At 41.4% G+C, this 21,927-nt stretch overlaps 1 protein-coding gene across 1 annotated transcript in view; it reads right to left on the bottom strand.

Annotated features, from left to right (window-relative positions):
- The window catches only part of dock10 (dedicator of cytokinesis 10), a 55,386-nt gene extending 38,729 nt beyond the window's left edge, over positions 1-16,657 (bottom strand). Inside the window, exon 1 of the mRNA XM_026299305.2 lies at positions 16,401-16,657. Within this exon, the coding sequence (XP_026155090.1) occupies positions 16,401-16,508 (108 nt within the window). The 5' untranslated portion in view covers positions 16,509-16,657. The remainder of the gene's footprint in view (positions 1-16,400) is intronic.
- Positions 16,658-21,927: the final 5,270 nt, after the last annotated feature.

Raw genomic sequence — 21,927 nt, 5'->3', positions numbered from 1 at the left:
TAAATGAGCATTACATTGCACGGCTATAAGATAAATACATTTAAACATGTATATGCAGCTCCAAATGTAGATGGAAGAACCGGAATAACTGCTAGTTCTGACATCTCAGGTTATTAAAGGAACTATTTTACATGGTTTAATATATGAATGCATTGCCTCCAGTTGCCATCAGCAGATCTACGGTTCAGTGACACATATGTTAATGTATGGGTCCATACATTTGCACGCACTGTTCTTCCGGCAGTGAGAAGGCGGTAACCATGGTGATGTTGTTAGGTCACGATTAAGGTCATTAGTGTCGATAGCAACGTGACAGAAATTCCCACCCAACCGCCCACATAAACGCTCTTTATTATAATGCTTTACGTGGCTAAATTTAAACAGCACAACACACACAAACAGACACAGAGACACACAATTGCAATTCCTCTCCCACACAGTGTACAAATATTAATGTGCCTCACCCGTGGGGAGATGACAGTGCATATGTCCAGTACAATGCACAAAGTCTAGAGAAAGAGAAACATTAACCACACCCACTATCATTGCCCACCTACCAAACAACCCACCAGCTTCCAAAGCCACTGCCTCTCACCAGAGGCTCGTCTTATAGCATGTCTGATAGCAGCAGCTAAAACACACACGAATCACAGAGATGGGCTTTGTTTGTACGCCAGGCCTCCACAATGGTTTTATCATGCTAATATGCCCAAACAACCATGTCCTCTGTTTGCCAGCTAAGTCCCCATGTTATAACAGCTAGCTTGCTGTTCATGCTGCCTGCCTTCACACTGTTTCCAGTACAGATTATATCACTATACTGGCTGCAGCAAGTATGTTTCCATCCAAACGCTGGTGAAACTTGAAACTAATAATTGTACTAACGTTGCTACGCAAAGGTCCTTGAGAGAGGCTGTAATTTTAAATGCTAATTTTAATTGTTGCTGAGATGGCATTTATGTAATTTTTTTATGGATTTGTCTGTTCATGCATATTATGAGGTATTTTTATAAGCAATTTTTCAATTTCCTTACTTTGTCGTGGCATTTGGTAATACATAAGGGCCATGTCTACAAGTATTCATGCAGACATGTCTGGAAATAAAACTCACTAAAAAAATGCAAAAAAGAAAAAAAATTAATTTCAACTATTACTGCATTTTCACTTAATAAATCAGTCAAGAGTAAAACATTTTGCATAAACATGTTGCTTAAAGATGGTTATGTCATTATAAAGCCATGCCTCATATATGCTGTAAGCCATTCATTAAATCAAAATAGTTTGCATATGTTTTTAAAAGCAACACTGCAGTCGTGATGCAAAAGGTTGTTTGAGGACAGCTTTGATAACTACAACCTTCATCTGGTTTGTTTTGTCAGACGCCTTTTTGTAATTGCTTCATTTCCCCTTATTTTAAAATGAAAGGAGGAGGTTGAATTTGACACAAACATGAATTTAAAGCAAAACACCTGAGGCAGCTTTCAGAGAATGAGGTGGTGAATGCTGAATAAGTGATGAGGCCCTCGTACGTCCATGGACGGGAATAAGGAAAGTAACACAGCCACTGAGAATGGTAAGACAGACACTAAGATGATACACCCTAAGGCAGCTCAGCTCCCAGTACACTTGTCCTTGAGTTAGAGCTGGATAGAAGAATAAATAAATCACAGGATGAAATTGGACAAAAAAAAAAAACTAAAGGAATAATGTCACATCCCCAGACAAAACCCCAAACACCTGTACCACCACACAGTCAGAGACAGAATAATCTGGTCTTTAACTCAATTTATGAACACTGGGGTCATAATAAATGCCAACCACTCCAAAAGTATCTCAGTCATGCTTCTTTTTGGATCATTTAGATCAGTTTTGTACAGTATGTAACTAGAACTTTCTAGGCCTAAAGTTTTGAAATGGTGGTAGTACCTGGGCCTGTTACTTTTGACTATAATAACAAGAACATGACAGAAATAGGCAAATAAGTAATTTAACCTTTTATATTCTGTGGAAATAACACAATATAAAAACTTACTGTATGGCCCTGCATATTTTACCTCAACAAAGGTAGTCATTATTTCTCAATGTTAATAATTATAGTTATTGAATTCACATCTGTGCATTAAATGTTGCTAATAATAATATATTTCAACACCAGAGTAGTTACATACTATTTGTCCATTTACATCCATCAATTGAAATATTAGAAAATTATCAGGAATATCAGAATAAAATAGCCACAGTTAATTTCTACATGATCAAGAATTGCTTAAAATAAAATATGTGTGTGTGCACAATTTTACTATTGTTTGTACTTCAAGTATGGCACATGGGCCCTTGCATATGCTTTTCTCTGCTGCCTGTGACTGGTGTGAAGCTGTGTGCGAGTCTGTTAAAGGAGACGTCACTGGGGTGCAGAGGGCAGTGTGCAGCCATCATTTGTTGAGTTAATGCTTTCCAGCTGCACGGCCTGTCTCTGTAATCCTTCTTCTCTCTTTAGAACTGTTATTCTGCTAAATGACACTAAAAGTGACAAGTAGCTGACACACACCATATACAGTATTTCCAGGGGTTTTATGTCAGTGTGTGTGCCCTGCATATGCATACAGGTTAACTTTTTATGTGAAAGATAACATTTTAGTGACTTCAAATACTTCAGTCAACTAGACCAAGTAGGAAACCACAGTCCATTAAAACTCCTGCACACTGCCTTGTAAGCAGTTAGCTCTGCTATAGTTAGGGTCCCTGTAGGGCTGGAGGCTGACTCATGGCAGCGGTGTTTGATGTGGTGCAGAACTCCACTGAGTTTACTCTGGAAAACACTCTCCTGTTCCCATGGAGACCACAACAGGAAGGATGCTGTCACTCGGGGGCTGGATTCTCAGCAAACTACAGCTTGGCCCCTGGCAGTCACAGAGCAACAAGAGGGACATAGGGTCAACCGCTTTTTGGCTGCACTAACCCCTTATTCTCACACAGCACACACACTCATACAGACTGTGACATGCTGCAGAGATGGTGAGTGTTCACTTGCAGAACTGGCAAAACAGGATTCAAAGAACTAAGCCATTCCAAAAAAATACGGTCACGAGGAAACACTGAAAAATACAAAGTTCCAGATCAGCTTTGTTGGTTTGAATGAACTTTGTAACTCACCAGTATGTTCAGAGGCCCCGGTAGTTACAGTAGAGAGTATAGCTGATGGAATAAAATACAACAGGTTTGCAGCTCTAGGTGTTGCTATGTATTTGCAGTGACTATTGCATCTAACACTCTAGTGTTGCTAGTGATGTTAATACTTTCTCAAACTTGTCCTGATGTGTTCTCAGTAAAACCTCATCCTGCGGTTGCAACACCGCAGCACAAACAGGAAGAAAGGTTCTGAACTGAGTTTTTTTTTACCTGATGCACTGAGGTATTCTAAAAATCGATATTTGCATGATTCAAGATAAAATAACAACTAAAACTCCCTTGAGAGTGTGATTTTAAGTCACTATTCATGGAGAAAACATTTAATCCCCTTGGTACCTGTCAGAGCACAGATGTTCTTGTGGTGTGACTCTGCTGTGCAGCAGCTGTTTTTGAATCTGAAATAGTTCCATACAAAAGACCCAACTTTTAAAACTAAAAGTGTGATATTTGTGTTAAAACCTGAGGAGATTCCTTCATTATGACAAATTAAGTTCAGGTCTCACATGTTAGATTTGTTTATGTTTCTGCACCGCCCCCCCCCCCTGCTGGTGCCTGCCTGTCACACTATGCATAGCAGCATTATTTTCTGAAGGAACCTGAGGTTTGATGTAACGGATCACTCTCTTTATACAAACATTGCATAAGTATTTTCACATAACAGTAGCTCCGCAAGTATAAATCCTGATGCAATGGAATTAATTGCGCAACCCTACTGTTGAAGTCGTGTTGTAAACCAGATGACAGACCATGTGTAATGTCTGAGAGATGTTAACAGCAAGAAGTGAGTAAAGAGCTACAGCACACTGCCGATGCCATCTAGTGCTGAGAACTCAACACAGCAGGCGATGTGGACATTTGAAGGAGTGCGTCACTTTGTGCCGGTCTCTGCATCCCTGTTTACAGTAGTTGTTGCCAATACCATGCCTTTAGTGAATAACCTCCAGGTGGCGCTGTGTGCCAGAGATACTATCTGGTCCTCTGGCAGCTGGTTTGTTTGGAAAAGGAAACTATTAAAATGTCTTTAACTGAGAACTCAAGTCCCAAGGCAGGAGAGATGTTGGGGGAGGGAGCAAGATGAGGTGGAAATATAGGAGAGGGGAGGTTGGTGAGGAACAACTGACGGGAAGGGGGGGTGTATTGTTAAAAATTTCCATTCATTCTCCCTGGACTCACCTCCCTCTTCAGATTCCTTTCTGATCCCTGAAAACAGTCAATGAACCCCACCTCTTATCCTATACATCCATCTTACATACATGTGTTGGAGTCTAAAGTATTCCCAGCTAACATAGATCAGCACCTGCAGTTTAGTGTAGGAAAAAAATCCTGTCTGTGGCATTTCAATAGATCCCTTTTATGATATCAGTCAATCATGCAGAATATGAAAGCCTGACAGAGACACGCTCTTACTGGTAAAGAATCAGTGGGAGAGTAACTGGACGTAGACACTACAATATTATTAAATGTAGTGTGTCTCTGCCAAGTGCATGTACAATGGGGAAGGTTTTTCTTTTTTTTTTCTTTATTTGTTTAATATAATGTAATTTATGAAGTCAATAAAACCTTATACCTGTGTAGCTGCCTTTATCACTTTTCCATTCACTCAGTGACGTCCACCTTCACAACGAAACTCATAAAAGGAAAGTCCAGCCTGCGAAAAGTTCAAAGCGGAGGACTAATATTGTTTAGTAGCCATGCAGCAGCAGAAAGACACACAGCTACTGTCACAGAGTTGGTGTCTCATTAATTCACTCTCCCACGTGGCATGTCTCCACATCTCCCTGCTGTCCCCCCCCCCCAAAATCTCATTTCGGGCCTCGGCAGTCAAGCATTAGGCCGCTGAGGTCATCGGCTTCTTATGTACTCTGCAATAAATATTTGCGATAATAGTCATCTTTCTGCAAATAAATGAGGCTGTCAAGATTGTGGGGTTGTGCGGTAACAAGGGTATACTTTTAAAATGTGACTCATTGCTATGTTGTTGATGGTTTACATGAGAAACAGATAGAGCAGCTCATGCTACAGGGAAGGTTTGAGGAGATAGCTGTCCCTTTAATCGTGAACCTCCAAGAGAACATTAATTAGAAACAGAAACGGGCCCTTCGAGGGAGGAGGTTGTGCCAACATTAATCTGTTCATCAAAACCTGATATCACTGGAAAGAGTCCTGCAACAAAATAATAAACACCAGCCCTCTACAGTAGTCACCTCTCCAAGGCACTGCCATGTATCCGTTGTTTCCGCTGTGATATTATCTGGACACAGCTGTTATGCCTCCCCTGTTTCCTGCCCAGGTAAGAAAGTCTCCAACCAATAAGTCGGGTCACTGATGGACCCAAAAACTCTACTTCCAGTGCATGCCTGGGCCCAGTGACACAAGGAAATCGTAACTATTCCTTATGCAATTACCACTAATGATTTCTGTTTCCTGTAACTCTGTTAGACTGAAAAATACGTCCTCGTTCTGAACTATATTCATCCTAAATCGGGGCCAAGCCAATATTTGCTTTTGTTCAGTCATGCCAGAAACACATACCAACACAGTGGATATTACAGTTATACTGTAGGACATTATGAACAGTCATATCAGTTTTATTCCAGGCTGATCAGTGAGAAATGAAAATCATGAGATTTTCTGCCAACCCCCAATCTGCACCCTCAGTCACAAAAAAGCCCACTTGAAGGCCTAGTTTGCAATAAATCATTCAGTCATGACGCCTACATATGACACCTACACAAAGCCTACATGTAACCTCTGCATAACCTCTACGCCAGCACTAACTATCTACCAGACGCCCACTCAGCACTGTTCCTTCTCCCAGAGGTCCCAGTTTAGACTGAGGACACAGCTGTTCTGAAGACTTTTCCTCCTGCGTTTTCATGTCTATCATCCTCCCTTACCTCTTCCCCTTTCTGCCATCCCTTCTTGATTCCCTAATTTCTCTCCCTCTCTTACAGTCTCAAAATCCCTCTTCTGTCTCCCTTTCCGCCCCATGTTTTTTTTTTTTTTTTTTTTTTGCTCAGTTATTTCTTTTACAGATCCCCTTTCAGCCCTTTGGCTGACTTTTAAGGCACACAAAATTGATGTACGCAGAGAAAGATACAGAGGCAGACATACACATGAGCCAGTGCAGATGCATGTATTGGCTTTAAATGCAAAAAGAAATCCTACAGACTACCTCCCGCTAATATCGGCACCCACGAGCATGACAGACAATCGAGCATATGCGTATTGCTTCCTCACCTTTACCTCTTTCATTTATTGAGCGATTTGGCTCTGGGCTATGTTTCCTGTGGGACGCACGTCAGTGAGACAGCTCTTTGTGTCAGGCAGCAGCAATAACAACGAGTGCAGCTGACATCTCTGTGTCAAATCTATCTCCACTGCTGCTACTGCACAGAAAAAAAACCAAAACTGTGACCATATCCTAATAACTCAGAAAGTGATAGGTAGTTGCTCTGTTTTATTACATCTGGTAAGTACGTCCATTCTCATTTTGACTCATGTCTTTTTGTCCTGTTTAATAACCATATCGGCAGTAAATGACTCCAATGTCTCTACACTGAATATGAAGCTACAGCCAGCAGTCATTAAGTCTGACTTCAGTATAAAGCTAAGAGGAAACAACTAGCCCTGTCTCCAAGTAATAAAGCCCACCTGCAGGCAGCTGTAATTTGTATCCAGCCAAGAAATAGTATGGCCCCTTAAAACCACATGTTACACTGCAGTTTTTATCCAGAATAAACACAATACAACATGTTGGAGGCACTGGTACAGAAGACTTGGGCTTATGTATGGGGGTTGATTCCTTTTGTTAGAGCACCATCTTTTAGCTTTTATGATGATACTGCATTTTGTTTCATTCATCTGACTGAAAAGTAATTAAAGTTTTCAGATAAATGTGATTAGAAGAAGAACAAGTACAACCAGTTGTCTCTGAAATGGAGTGAAATCCAAGTATGTAAAGCGAATGCACCATCTAGGTGGGCGTGATCGCTTCATTGGCCAACATTCTAGGAGCGAGAGCAGAGATCAGAGGCTTTGTGAACGTGCAGCAGTGGCCTGAGTGCAAGGAGGACGAGTTCAGAGTGAGGACAGGATATTATATCTCAAAGCAGACTGACAGATCTAGAGTGTAAAGACTGGGTTTGAGAGAAAGCATCAGAATAAACGCCCATGTAGGCTATCCAGCTCACAAGGTTTCCAATGTTTATGCTAAGCTAAGCTCACTGGCTAACGAAAATTGATATGGTGTGTTTGTGGTATCAGTTCAAAAAAGAAAAAAAAAAGTGCCAGGAAATCACAAGTGAAGAATTTTTATTTTTTTTTAAATAAACCAAGCATCTATGCACGTTAACCACAGCCATATCTTGAAAGTACAGCCAGTTATCTTGTGCTATAAGCAGTTATGCCAGCTATTTGTTCTTATGTACTCTACCACACAAGATAACACACATTGTCTGTAAGTGAAAACTATCTGTTCTATTTCTAACAGGGACACAGACACTGCAGACATAATGTCTGTGTATGCAAGTGTTCACCTTTATCTTCGTGTACAGTATGTGTGGGGTGATGTGAGTAACTGCAGCGGGTCTAGTGATGAAATTATAATAATGGCTGTTTTTTTCTCTCTTTCTGTTTTACTGTCTGACACCAGGGCCATAGGGACAGATGCAGTCAGACGTGATTATTGGTGGGTCAGCCGGGTGGATCAAAGCCAACAGGGAAATGGTTAAGGGGAAAAGACAAAAAGAAGGATCTTAGAAAAAGTCATGTAAGAAAAACATGGTTCTGTTGTAATATTTGTCGATTTCGAGAAAGGACTTGTGCTCATGGTAGGATCTGATACAATTTCTTTACATCCTGCCAATTTGTTGCTTAATTTGATCACTCCGGTACTTGCTCTGTTTCACCCTGTCTAGGCAATGAAGACTGTTAATTAGGGAAAGTCCACATCATGTATAGCTGCCACACAGTGTGTATTAATGTGTGTGTAGATACAACAGGGCAAGGGCAGCAGGGCACAGGGGGTCGGACGGTAATGGCAGTAGCATATTCAGGCATCCTACTCTGGAATGCAGAGTGAGGGAGAGACACAACACTGCAATTCACTCGCAGAGAGCCACTGAACTATTCTTAGTCCAGCATGTGAAGTGGATTCGCCCTCCACCACCCCTGACATCAACCCCTCCTTGGGGTCCGCAAAAAGAGTCTGGGTGGATGGGTGGACAGGGGTGTCTATTAAGGTATGGGACGGGATGGTGAAGCTGGATGGAGAGCTTTACAGAAAGAGAGGGAGGATAAAAGTTAAGCTCCAGTCAGGCAAAGCCTGGTCAGCTCAGCCTGAATGGAGCAGTTCACTGGCTGTGAAGCCTCTCCAATGAGTCTATTGTGAACGTACATTTGCACAATGCATGGAGCCCTGGGGACTTCTCTCTCTCATCCTCCTCTCATGTGACCCTCCTCAGAAACACTGACATACACACAGACAAATGCTTTCTCTATCCAGTTTTCCTACCTAGACTAAACAGACCCTGTGTCTTCTAATACAATCCAGCAAACTCTGCTGCCTGACACTGCAAGGCTACATGTATTTTAGGGGAAAAAAATAATTTCCCGTGCTCATCTACACTACTGAGCTCACTGTGCATCATCATGCAGAGTTCAAACAGTAGGGGAATTCAGCAGGAGACAGTGTCACTAGTGACAGGCTTAGATTTGTGTTCCCTTTTCTCTTCTCTTTGCTTTTATTTCTCTGTTCTTTCTGAATGAGTCACTGAGAAGATGGGGACAGACACGCACCAAGGCCTGGCAGTGCACGGCCCTACTGTTATCAGGCAAACATGGCTTAGTCGTCTGCAGTTCAGTCACAACAAATGTCAAAGAGCTATTCATCTCCTCTAATCCCCTTCTCTATTCTCTTGTCTGAATGTATATACACACACACCGGTGACACTAGAAGCATTCACTCAAAATAAGGAGCCAAAACTGAAGAGCTGAGCGAATGCAATCCAGCTGATTTTGAAGAAAGAATAACGGACCAGAAAGGAAACAGACAATTAGTGAATTCATGTAGAGATGGAAAAGCAAGAGGAAAAAAAAAAAAGGGACGAGAGGGAGGAAAGCAGAGGGAGGCAGAATTTAAGAAGTGAAAATATAAGAGGGAGAGGTAAGGAGACACAAAGAAGTAAGAGTATGAATAGAGGAGAGGGGTGACGTGTGGTCTGTAAGGAGGGAGAGAATAAATATCACCACGCTGATAAAATCTCTAAAATGATATGAACGTACATTGAAGTTGCAGTGCATGACAAAGGCACCATGGCTTCTCAGCAATGCCGCACACTGAATTGTTCAGTGTACATGGGGTGAAAAAGGCTGGGCAAGCATGACATCCTTTCTCACACTGTCATTTGAAAGATGCACAAAACACTTTCAGATCCTGGTTCAATGCATATACAGTTTAAAATGAATGCACATAAAGTGATGTGATACAGTGCACACATGATGAGGTGCCTCTGATGGTGAATGTGCAAATCATGACAAGTGTCATACATCAGCTACTAATAGGTCTTAAAGCGGTGGACCTTATAAGCCACACAAAATAAATGGTTTACACCCACTGCCAAAACGTAATGGAAAATTCTGTATCAAAGACACCATCTAAAGGTAATAATTAGCTATACTAATAAAGCAATAACCGTCCACGATGTTCACATTACATTTCATTTTATGATCAGTTCCCCTTGTTAACAGGAACCACATTTGTTAAAAAAGGACCCAGAGACACTACCATTTGCTGTGTGAAACACCGTCACTCCTTATTTATATTTTAATTGTGTGTTATTGTGATCTCAGCAGATGTGATCTTTATTCTAGGCGAGGTGACCCACCTCTGCTATAAATCCTAATAATCATTCTGTAAACTCCCACTGTAAAACTTCTATTGATTCTTAATTGTTCTCATTGGGAAAGTCTATTTTCTCTCAAGTCTTATTTACATGCTAACACGATCCAGCTATGGGATGGTTTCAAAACCCCAACTTATGTAAGAGAATAACTATATTTTATTGGAAAGCAAGGAAATGTTGTTTTGATATGTTGAACAGCTTTATATTCAAATCTATGGGACTCTATGGGACTTATATTTTCTGTCCTAAAATGCTGTGCTGAAGGTGAAACCTGACTTTTCTCAACAATTGGAACACTTACATGGAGAAACACAGTGACCTGAAGAGTTGCTAGTATGGAAAAATATCAATTTAGAGCACCAATTCTCATTGCACAATCAAAAAAATGAGTTGCTCATGCAAATAAGATACCATGTCATGCAAATACAGCACTTAAAAATGTTTGTGTTAAACATGTAATTGCATACACCTACGGTACAGACACAACTTCAGGCACATGCAGGACAGGGTGTTTATAAGAGGACATGTTATCTGCAGTAGACTCCTCTGAGACTACTACTGAATCTGTCTCTTCCTCTTCTCACCCTTCCTCCCTCATTTTTCCCTGCTTTTCCCCTCTTTAAGGTCTACCTCTTTAAAATGACAGGACTGATGATATCTGACCCAATTATAAGCTTGACTCTGGCTCCAGCTCTACTCCTGTCCCTGCCCTACCTTGGCTCGGTCCAGATGTACAGTAATAAGAAGCATGTGACAGAAATGTCAGGATCAGTGCAGATCTCGCTCAGCAGCGACAGCCAGAATACAGTCTGGACTAGTCCTCTTGTAAGCAAAAACCTAACTACAAAGAAGCTAAAGAGATGAATAAAACAAAACCTAGAAGGATAAAGACACAACAATGTAATTTGAATACAAGCAGCTACACAAACAACCAAACTCATTTTTGCATCTTGTATGTTGTTCATGAGTGAGCATGGGAACCGAAGGGCAACAAATGACATAAGATGTACCAGAGGGAAAAAAGTAGAGATAAGTGAGGAGTGATAGGACTGCTTCCTGTAAGAATTCCATCCTAATTGACCTTTCTCTGTTGCCGCGGTAACAGAGGGACGATGGTGGGAGAGTAATTACTGATAATCTGACCAGTTTCTCTCCTCTGGGACAATTGATTTTTCAGCATTATCAATTTGACTAACTCGCACGAGACGGGCATATTAGTTGGTGCCGCGTGCCGCCAACCACTGATTAACAGTGGCAACTCTCTTTTTGAAATAGAGCAGTGCAGCTGTGGTCAAATCAAGAAGAAAAACCACACTCACACAGATCTAAAGCAGTTACAAGGCCATACGCATGCAACAAGCTTTTCGTGCTGCCTAAGTGACTTGCTGTTAAACCACAACCACCATACAGTCACACAAACACAGACATACCATGCTGCTATGCATGTATGCAGGACAAACAGGTCAGCAGTCATGGACAATGCACCCCAGGCGGCCGACATGGTGTGTCATGAGGAGAGATCAGAGTCAGACTGACAGCATAGCCCCCCCCCCCTCCAACAAACACTCACAACATTTCACTGGGGTACATCTACCCAGTGTGCCACCCATCCAACAAATAACTGCAGAATGCTGTGTGACATAGATTTTAGCTCCAGACAGACATATTATCAATTATTTTACAGAAGAAACACACACATGCAGAATATTACTGATATAAGCCCCAAACACACAGAAATAAAGGCTTATCCTCATCTTAACAGAAAAGAGATGCAATGACAGGCAAAAATCAGTCCAGGAGACGAGATTCTTAACAGATTTTGACAAACATCCCGTTTTTGTCTCCATGTACAAAGTGAGACATAACAGATGGAATAAAGCTTGAAATGGAGTGAAAAAGAAAATAAATGAGGTAAAAGAGGTCAGTGAAATATGAATACCTATTTTAATATTTGAAACATACGAGTGTAAGTTTTGGGTCATATGTAATATTATGCAATGTGTGACTTTCTTTCTGTATGTTGCAGTGTGAGAGTGTGTTTTTGATTTTTAGCATTAAAGCCAAAGAACACACACTGTACAGCCCTCTGGTGATTAGTGGGCCAGGAGGTGGGCCGCATTGTGGTAAAGGACCAGAATACCAAAGGGGTTTTTATGTTGAAGGCCATTAACTACAAGTCACATTAATTTTACATCATTGTCAAATAGTTTCCAAAAAACTACATGCGTAGTGAGTTTCTACCTTCCTGGAAGTTCTTAAAGTAGCAAAAAAAAATTAAGCACTTTAACAAGAAACCCACTAATCGATTCATTTTTTGTCATTTTGGAAGCAAAAAGAGCAAATTCCTTAAAGACCCGTGACATTTCAGGTTTTATATCATTGTAAATTACTGGAAAGTTTTAATCATTGTGAAACAAGTGCTTCAGGTTTTGGAGTGTTGGTGAGATAAATTAAGCAATTTCAGAATATCACCTGGGGCTGATGTTCATTTAATTTTTTTTACCTTTCTGACTATTCTAACTCATTTTGCAGACTTAACATTGATCAGTTAATGGAAAAATAATCTGTAGATCATTAATCAATCATGGAAATAATTTTTATTTGCAGCAACATTAATAGCAAACTTAAAACTTATTTGTAACAGTCAGTGGCAGTCAACAGTCAGCAGCAGGGTGATGTTTATATACTGATTAGTAATTAATAAGTTAGATTAGGGAAAATTATTGTACTTGCTAGGTAAAATTGGCAGAATTACAGGGCCATCTTTATGACAGCACAATGAACACTGCTTACATTTAAAATGGACATTTTTACAGAACATGCCTGGATAGTGAGATCAGGCACCAAAACAAATAGTCAACATGTGATCTGGCATGAAGCTAGTAGTACCATAAGGGCACAGAGGATGCCAAGGATTTAGAGTAGCATTATCTGCCAGGACAACGGTGAAATAACACGGAAAACTGGATTCCATGTGGAAAGGCATGAGCATGCATATGGCCTAAAGCAACTAGTGCTGGTGACTGCATACAAGCAACCTTGTGCTATTGGGCAAATAAACTGAGCTACAGTGGGACACCAGGGTGGGCATGTTGGCCCCAATCTCCGGCTGTGGGGTTAGTGTAGCTGGCATCCTTGAGGCATGGTATGACATGCACAACAGGAATGACACTTGTGTCTATGCTGCTCACTTTCGCTGAGAGTCATAATAAACACACTTTTCTGGTGCCAACAATCAGCAGATGTGGGTATAAAATCTGGTGTTAATGTGTTACAAGTTAATGTTTTTATTTCATATTTCATTATTTGCTGTACAAAAGCTCAAAGCCAGACAGGAGCCAGGAAAGATGTAATGGAAAACATCCCATGGTCACTGAAATAACAAACTACATTTTTAAAACAGCAAAACTTAACCACCATTATATCCTTCATTCTAGTGTCTGTCTACCCTTCCACGCTCCCTGCATATTTGAGGATTGGTGGGTTGACCACTATGAGAAACAGTGAAGCAGTCAGAAAGCAGTAATGCATTTCACAGAGCAGTTCATCAGAGGGTATTAAAGGATGCGCCAGATTTATCAGGTATCATGTATGCAATGCTAATGCACACACACATATATATATATATATATATATGACTTGGGGACCCATGCAGAGTGGTGAGACAGTGAGAATCGCAGAGGAAAACAGTGTCAGAAGTTACTTAAAAATGGGAAATGGTCAAGACTAGGAGTGATGGGGGGTAAAGTCGTTGTTGGGTGGGGGTCACATTAGGTAAGTGAGAGGACGTCAGTGACAGAGGAAAAAGTGGCTCACGCTTCACTTAATGTTATGCCATAGGGCCTGATTCTGCTGACCTGCTTTCTTTCATCAACAAAGGCCATGCATTAACACACTTACACTACGCCCACACAGGCACACTCAGTGCCTATGGACATTTACACACACACTTAACCTGCACATTTAAACACATGCTTGTTCTTCTACCCAACTCCCCTCCCTCTTTGTCTCCACAATCTGCACACAGAATGACTTTAAAGTCATTATGTTTGGTTTTTTTTTTTTTTTTTAGCATTACAGACATATAAAATATAGAAAGGTCTTCCACTGAAAGATGAGAAAGACAAGCTCTGTGTCTTTGCACTTACTCATGTAGATCATCAGAGTAACAGTCATACTTTCCTCTTTCATTTCTCACTTTTAGCAAATAAAAACCACACAGCTTTGCAAAAAATGGTTAGGTAAATTCCACATAGAGGCAGGCATTATAGTAACATATACATGAAATACTGTATTACCCATTTGTCACCAAGTACAGATTCTGCCATACAATTTACAATTTAATTTATACCTTTAATATGTTCAGGGGTATTAGGTCATAGCATGTAGTATTTGAAATTAATATGACTTCTTAGCAATGCTGGAGTTTCAGGATGGTTTGCATCTAAGTGATGGATTACTTTCTCTTTCTCCATTTGGTTACTTTATTGTTTAACTGCTTCTCATCTGATCTTCCAAAAAAAAAATGTAGATCAGAATATATAAACTCAGCTAAACCAACAGCATTCATGATCATCAGTTCCGCAAAACCCCTGAGCACTTGCTCTATAAAACTGGGAATTGATTCCTCTTTTGTAGAAAATATTTCTTTTTGGAGCTGTAGGCTATTCATGATACACAACTCAATGCGAAGATCAGCATGTTCCACACCAGACCTTTTTCACACGCAGGAGACAATTCGATTTGTCATAGCAGCCGAAGCACAGGTGTTAAAAGTGTCTTACAAAAGTGTATGAGCGTGACAGTGAGCCATCGTGCACAACAGCAAGTCTGTACTCTGTGTTAACTGTGAAACACAGCAACGGTACTGTACATGCCTAATGGTTGAGGACTTTAATAATGAATACTAATGTACTGACAGACTTTTACTGGGTAATTACTAAATTAGCATAAAAGTATTTAACACTGGTGATAATGGAGAGACATGAGGTGGAGTACCTCTTGTTTCAGGCTTAGATACCGTGACTACCTCTCTTCATCTATCTCTCGTATAATTCTGACTTCCTTTCTACCACCACAGACTACATGTAACTTCAGGTTCAGTGCTGAAGCGCCGCACTATGATGTTACTATATAATGTATCTGTGCCCTACATGACAGCAACACAAGTCTATAAACACATTCAATATGAATCAATATGAACTATGCTGCTGTACTCCAGTCAGGGACATGACAAATGTATAGTCAGTGAACCTGATTTTATTTTAAGGCCTGTGTTACTGTATTGTGTTCTGATCTACTGAGCTGACCCGCTGCATGGCTGCTCATAGAGTCTGTTCAATTCTTTCACATTATAATCCATTCTTCTGCCACTTCTCACTGCTGTCTGTCTGCTCTGCTGGTGTCCCACTGACACACTAACACCACAGTGAAGAGGATGGTGAGTAGGATCACAAAGACTGGAGTGGAGTGACCTTTCTTTATGCAAATGGACACACACACATACATTGGTCCTCTCCCAGATGAATCAAAAGAGCATCATCACAACACAAATCCTTCTCCTTGTGTGTGTGAGTGTGTGTGTGCCTATTTTATTTTTCCTAGATTGCCCCTCCTCCCTACTGTGTCCATCAGAGCTTCTGGATTTAAGGACCGACACACCCACTGACGCGTCCCTTTTCACGATGTGATATTAAAATAGCCCGATAATATAACGGCTCATAAATCAAGCCCAGCTCATCTTCCTCCTTTCCCTTCCTCTGTTGCTCCCTCCATTTTTCTTGGCGTGTGTCAGTGCACGGCCGGGCAGATGTTAACCGCTGTCTGTGCCATGCCGCATACAGACTACTATCCTACTACCACGCCGCTATTTACTGCATTTCATTCACTTCATCCAGCCACGGTGAAAACTCCCGACCCACGGGGGAATATGATAGGCTCCACGACTTTATAGCCACGTTACGGGCCAATAGGCGGATCCTCTCTGATATGTAGTGGAGAGAAATGTGGCGATTCCTGCACCTACTGAGCATTATTCGTTTGAGACGTGGGCTATTGAATTGTTCCCCCCTGCAGGATCGATAGAAGGTGAACAGCATTGCTGCACCGAGCTGCTGCTACTGCTGCATGTGTCCATCCCCTGCAAAGATGCAGCATGAATGTCAATGCTCCAGCACAGACGATTATGATCCTATCAAATGTAATTCAGTCGCAGCTCACAGAAGTAAATGCGTTGGGCCCACAGGTGGTGATGCGTTTTTCCACTACCACCATTCCCCCCCCACCAATTCATACGGGTCCACTCACCGTCACTGCGGAGTGTCTGACTGCGTTACATGCTGTCTGCCGTATCTCCGCCGCGCTCCCCGGTTTCAGCAGGTTCTTGGTGAATCTCCGGGCGGACTCGGCTGCCATGTCCACATGTGAGCGGCCCCCGAGCACAGTCCAGCCTGATACTTTGTGCTGCAGTCTGACCTGGCCCTGGCTCCTAACAGGAGCTGAACCGAGCTGTGTTTACTCACACTCACACACGCTTCACACACAAACACACACACACACACACACCGGAGTGCAGAGGGGATGCCTGCGCACCACTGACGTCAGACTGGGCAGAATCAAAACGCTGCTTCCGGTTGTGACTTTCGTATTAAAATACATTTTACAAACAAACGTGCAGCGGATGACTGAGCAAGAGCGGTGCTTTTATTTTGAAAGGCCGATGAATCTGTCACGTCTTGGTCCAACTTGACGGGTCAGAGGAAGCTGAATAATTTTCACTGCTGCAAATGTATTTCACTTTTCACTTTCATGGAGCCTGGTTTATATTATATAATATATTAAAGCAGATGTATAAACATTCATTCAACATCCTGACAACCTCTGATGAACCAAATGTGACCAGGGTATTCCGGACTATAGCCTACTGTACTTCATGCATTCAAATGGGACCTCTGAAATGTCAGCTATTTATCAGCAGGCCAGTCACGACCAAGGATGGATGGAGCAGGATTTACAGTAGAGCACAGACATGGGAGAAACACGGGCCAACAGCGACACCTGGCGACAGGAAATGGTTGAGACGCTTTGTGGTCTTTTAATGAAGTAGTTTGTTTAACACGCTTGATCTGTGGGCAGCAGTCATGTAGAATGAAACTGATACATCTAAAACAAAGTCTGCTCATTTTTTTTGCATCACTGCAACAACTGCAGCTGGATATAATGTGTGTCTCACACTGAAAGGTGAACGGAGCTCGATAGGCTCAGGTGAGTCAGTCTGTGTGTTTGCTTGATTTTTGCTTCCTTGTGGTTAAATGTTGTTTTTATCTCCTTCCTGTGAGTTGGGTGATGTTATGTGTCTTGTTTATCTGGACACGGACTCTGTTATGGTCTAACTGGGTGAGTGATTCATGTTCCTCCATAGTCGATGCATAGTATGTTTTCCAGAAACTCACTAGTAGTAATCATCCGGCTTGTTACTCAATGAGAAGCTGGAAAATACCAATTCACTTCGTCTTCCCCCACTCCACCCTGAACTGAGTTGGTATCTTCCACCTTTCCGATTAACTGAATACACTTGATCCAGGTACTCAGCAGTGGGAAGGGATAGTTGGAAAACAAGCAGGACTGTGGCCCTCAAGGAATATGGGTTGCCCACCCCTGGTCTAACTAGACCCAGTAACAAAGGGAGATGTGGATTTATTGTGGGCTGAAATGATTTGAATAATGGCTCTACAGAAGGGCCACTAACTGCTTGTGAGAATCTCATCATTCTTATTTTTGTCTTTGGATCAGGTGTGTTCAGTCAATCAGAAGCTGGGGGATACCATTTGACTTTGTCTTCCCTCACTTCCATCCTCATCTGACATGTTATCTTCCAGATTCTAATGGACTGAACACACCTGATCCAGGTAATCAGCAGTAGGTAGAGCAGGGATAGTTGGAAAACAAGCAGGACAATGGCCCTCGAGGATCAGGATTGCCCCCCCCCCCCGGTGTACATGTACTATACTGAGACTTCCTGCTGCAAACATTCGACAGACAGTGTTTCACTTCAGTTTTTAGTCTTGTAGTATTCAATATACTGCATGTTTTTGCATGTCAGGAAGCAGTCATATACCCTAAAGATGTTCATTGTGTTCTTCTAATACTTGACTCTTGTTTAAGTGTATTTGGTCTGTACTTGTACTTCATTTTTTAAATCGAGAGTATAGTATAGTTAAGTATAATTCTTACCTTATATATAACATTTGAGCATTTGTTTTGCAGTGTTTTGTGGGATATTTTGGATTATATAGTACGTGGGTGGAACTGAACCATTAGTAGCAAAAGGACCAGGTCTACTAAAACCTAACAACAACACTGGACTTGTGATATGAAACATGAAATTCCTATAGATATGTAAAAGTGTACTTTTATGAATTTAAAGTGGGCCACCTTGGTCATGGAATAGTAGACTTAAAAGTGTACTATTATTTCATTGATGTTAGTATACGTGGAAAATATACTTTTTTATACTATACCTTTTGTAAGTGACTCTGAATGTGTTACTGTCATTATTTAATTTATTTAAAAGGACAACTCCCATTAGTCAACATATACAGTGGGTACGGAAAGTATTCAGACCCCTTTAAATTTTTCCCTCTTTGTGTCATTGCAGCCATTTGCCAAAATCAAAAAAGTTCATTTTATTTCTCATTAATGTACACTCAGCACCCCATCTTGACAGAAAAAAACAGAAATGTAGAAATTTTTGCAAATTTATTAAAAAAGAAAAACTGAAATATCACATGGTCATAAGTATTCAGACCCTGTGCTCAGTATTGAGTAGAAGCACCCTTTTGAGCTAGTACAGCCATGAGTCTTCTTGGGAATGATGCAACAAGTTTTTCACACCTGGATTTGGGGATCCTCTGCCATCCTTCATTGCAGATCCTCTCCAGTTCTGTCAGGTTGGATGGTGAACGTTGGTGGACAGCCATTTTCAGGTCTCTCCAGAGATGCTCAATTGGGTTTAGGTCAGGGCTCTGGCTGGGCCAGTCAAGAACGGACACAGAGTTGTTCCGAAGCCACTCCTTTGTTATTTTAGCTGTGTGCTTAGGGTCATTGTCCTGTTGATAGGTGAACCTTCGGCCCAGTCTCAGGTCCTGAGCACTCTGGAAGAGGTTTTCTTCCAGGATATCTCTGTACTTGGCCGCATTCATCTTTCCTTCAATTGCAACCAGTCGTCCTGTCCCTGCAGCTGAAAAACACCCCCACAACATGATGCTCCCACCACCATGTTTCACTGTAGGGATTGTATTGGGCAGGTGATGAGCAGTGCCTGGTTTTCTCCACACATACCGATTAGAATTAACGCCAAAAAGTTCAATCTTGGTCTCATCAGACCTGAGAATCTTATTTCTCATAGTCTCAGAGTCCTTCATGTGTTTTTTGGCAAACTCTATGCGGGCTTTCATGTGTCTTGCACTGAGGAGAGGCTTCCGTCGGGCCACTCTGCCATAAAGTCCCGACTGGTGGAGGGCTGCAGTGATAGTTGACTTTGTGGAACTTTCTCCCATCTCCCTACTGCATCTCTGGAGCTCAGCCACAGTGATCTTTGGGTTCTTCTTTACCTCTCTCACCAAGGCTCTTCTCCCACGATTGCTCAGTTTGGCTGGACGGCCAGGTCTAGGAAGAGTTCTGGTCGTCCCAAACTTTTTCCATTTGAGGATTATGGAGGCCACTGTGCTCTTAGGAACCTTGAGTGCTGCAGAAATTCTTTTGTAACCTTGGCCAGATCTGTGCCTTGCCACAATTCTGTCTCTGAGCTCCTTGGGCAGTTTTCCTTCGACCTCATGATTCTCATTTGCTCTGACATGCACTGTGAGCTGTAAGGTCTTATATAGACAGGTGTGTGCCTTTCCTAATCAAGTCCAATCAGTTTAATTAAACACAGCTGGACTCCAATGAACGAGCAGAACCATCTCAAGGAGGATCAGAAGAAATGGACAGCATGTGAGTTAAATATGAGTGTCACTGCAAAGGGTCTGAATACTTATGACCATGTGATATTTCAGTTTTTCTTTTTTAATAAATTTGCAAAAATTTCTACATTTCTGTTTTTTTCTGTCAAGATGGGGTGCTGAGTGTACATTAATGAGAAATAAAATGAACTTTTTTGATTTTGGCAAATGGCTGCAATGACACAAAGAGTGAAAAATTTAAAGGGGTCTGAATACTTTCCGTACCCACTGTATGTTAATGTAGCCCAGTAGCTTAGTAGTTAGCACTGTTGCCTCACAGCAAGAGGGTCCTGGGTTCCTAACCCGTCATTGACCTTTCTGTGTGGAGTTTGCATGTTCTCCCTGTGCTTGTGTGGGTTTTCTCCAGGTACTCTGGTTTCCTCCCACAGTCCAAAAACATGTATGTCAGGTTGATTGGTGACTCTAAATTGCCCATAGGAGTGAGTGTGAGTGTGTGAGGTTGTTTGTCTCTATGTGGCCCTGTGATGGACTGGTGACCTGTGCAGGGTGTAACCCTGCCTTTCACCCAAAGAGAGCTGGGATAGGCTCCAGCAGATCCCTGTGACCCTAAATAAAAATATGTGGGTATAGATGATGGATGGATGGATGGATGTATTAATGTGCCAGCAGGCCAATTGACTTAACACCCTTGTTTGTTATATTTGGCCTCTGAACAACCTGACTGTACTCATTCACATGAAAAGAACAACTGGCTCTAGTGAGGCCTCTGTTGTTTTCAGTACTGACACTGTATTGCCACTGGATAGACCCTTGAAATCACACTGTTCTCTCTATCTTGGTTCTACCCAGGCTGGCTTCTTGTCAAATTTTCAAAATGTTGTTTTTTATAAGAATTTTGACAGAGCGATTTTATGCAACCAGAAATGTTAATAACATTGATAAACAATCTTCAAACAGACCTCATGGGCCACATGTTTGTCTTCTTACTATTAACATTCATATGAGGATAATCATGTATTTCATAGGTCATTGATAACTTAAATATGACATACCAACTTTGATCTCTGGGTGGCAGTATCACATCACATATTGCTGTCAATGAGCATGTCTCAGCTGAACGAGGCAATACCTTTATTCAATGGCCTGCACAATCTCTCTGATGTTGTGAAACTACCATGTAAGCATGAGATCTGGGAAATATTAATTGACTCAAAGACTCAGTCTTTTAATGATGGATTACTTATATTTTTCAGAAATTGATGACAGGTTTAAGAGATTCATATTTAGTACATTGCATTTATTAATCCATGTACTTTCAGACACCTTAGTGCTACCATCAACCTGTCATCTTGGCAGTACCTTACTCTAACCTCAGCAACAAGACATCTTGTCACGGCTCGAATTCCTTCTTAAGTCCTTGACAGGTCACAGATAACATCTGTTACATCAATTCCTCTTTAGTGAAGTCATAGTATAATACGAGGGCAGGCAATCAGCCACTGCCAAAAGAGGAACCTTTTGATAACGCCGATGTTGTCTTACGTTATTAAGTCATCATGGCTGGCTTCTTAGCCACAGATATAATCATAGATCACCTGGCATTTTTTCAAATTTGGGAGTTATTGTGAGGTGTTTATACCAGCTGTTCATTCTCAGTAAAGCTCCAATAGGAAGGCTGCTCTCCTTTTCCTTTCATTCATTTTTGTTAAATAAAAACATGCAGGTTGGTGTGAAGACTTTCAATCTTTTTAAAGTTCTATGTTGGAGGTTTGCTGTGTGACACATATTCAGTGAATTTATGTGATTGCTTTTTTTTCCCCCAAACCTCCAAAATGAATGATTTGCACATGAACCTCTCCTAACATTGCTGC

The sequence above is a fragment of the Mastacembelus armatus genome, chromosome 13 (assembly GCF_900324485.2).
Source record: "Mastacembelus armatus chromosome 13, fMasArm1.2, whole genome shotgun sequence".
Taxonomy (NCBI): domain Eukaryota; kingdom Metazoa; phylum Chordata; class Actinopteri; order Synbranchiformes; family Mastacembelidae; genus Mastacembelus; species Mastacembelus armatus.
This window is presented reverse-complemented; position numbering and strand designations above follow the sequence as displayed.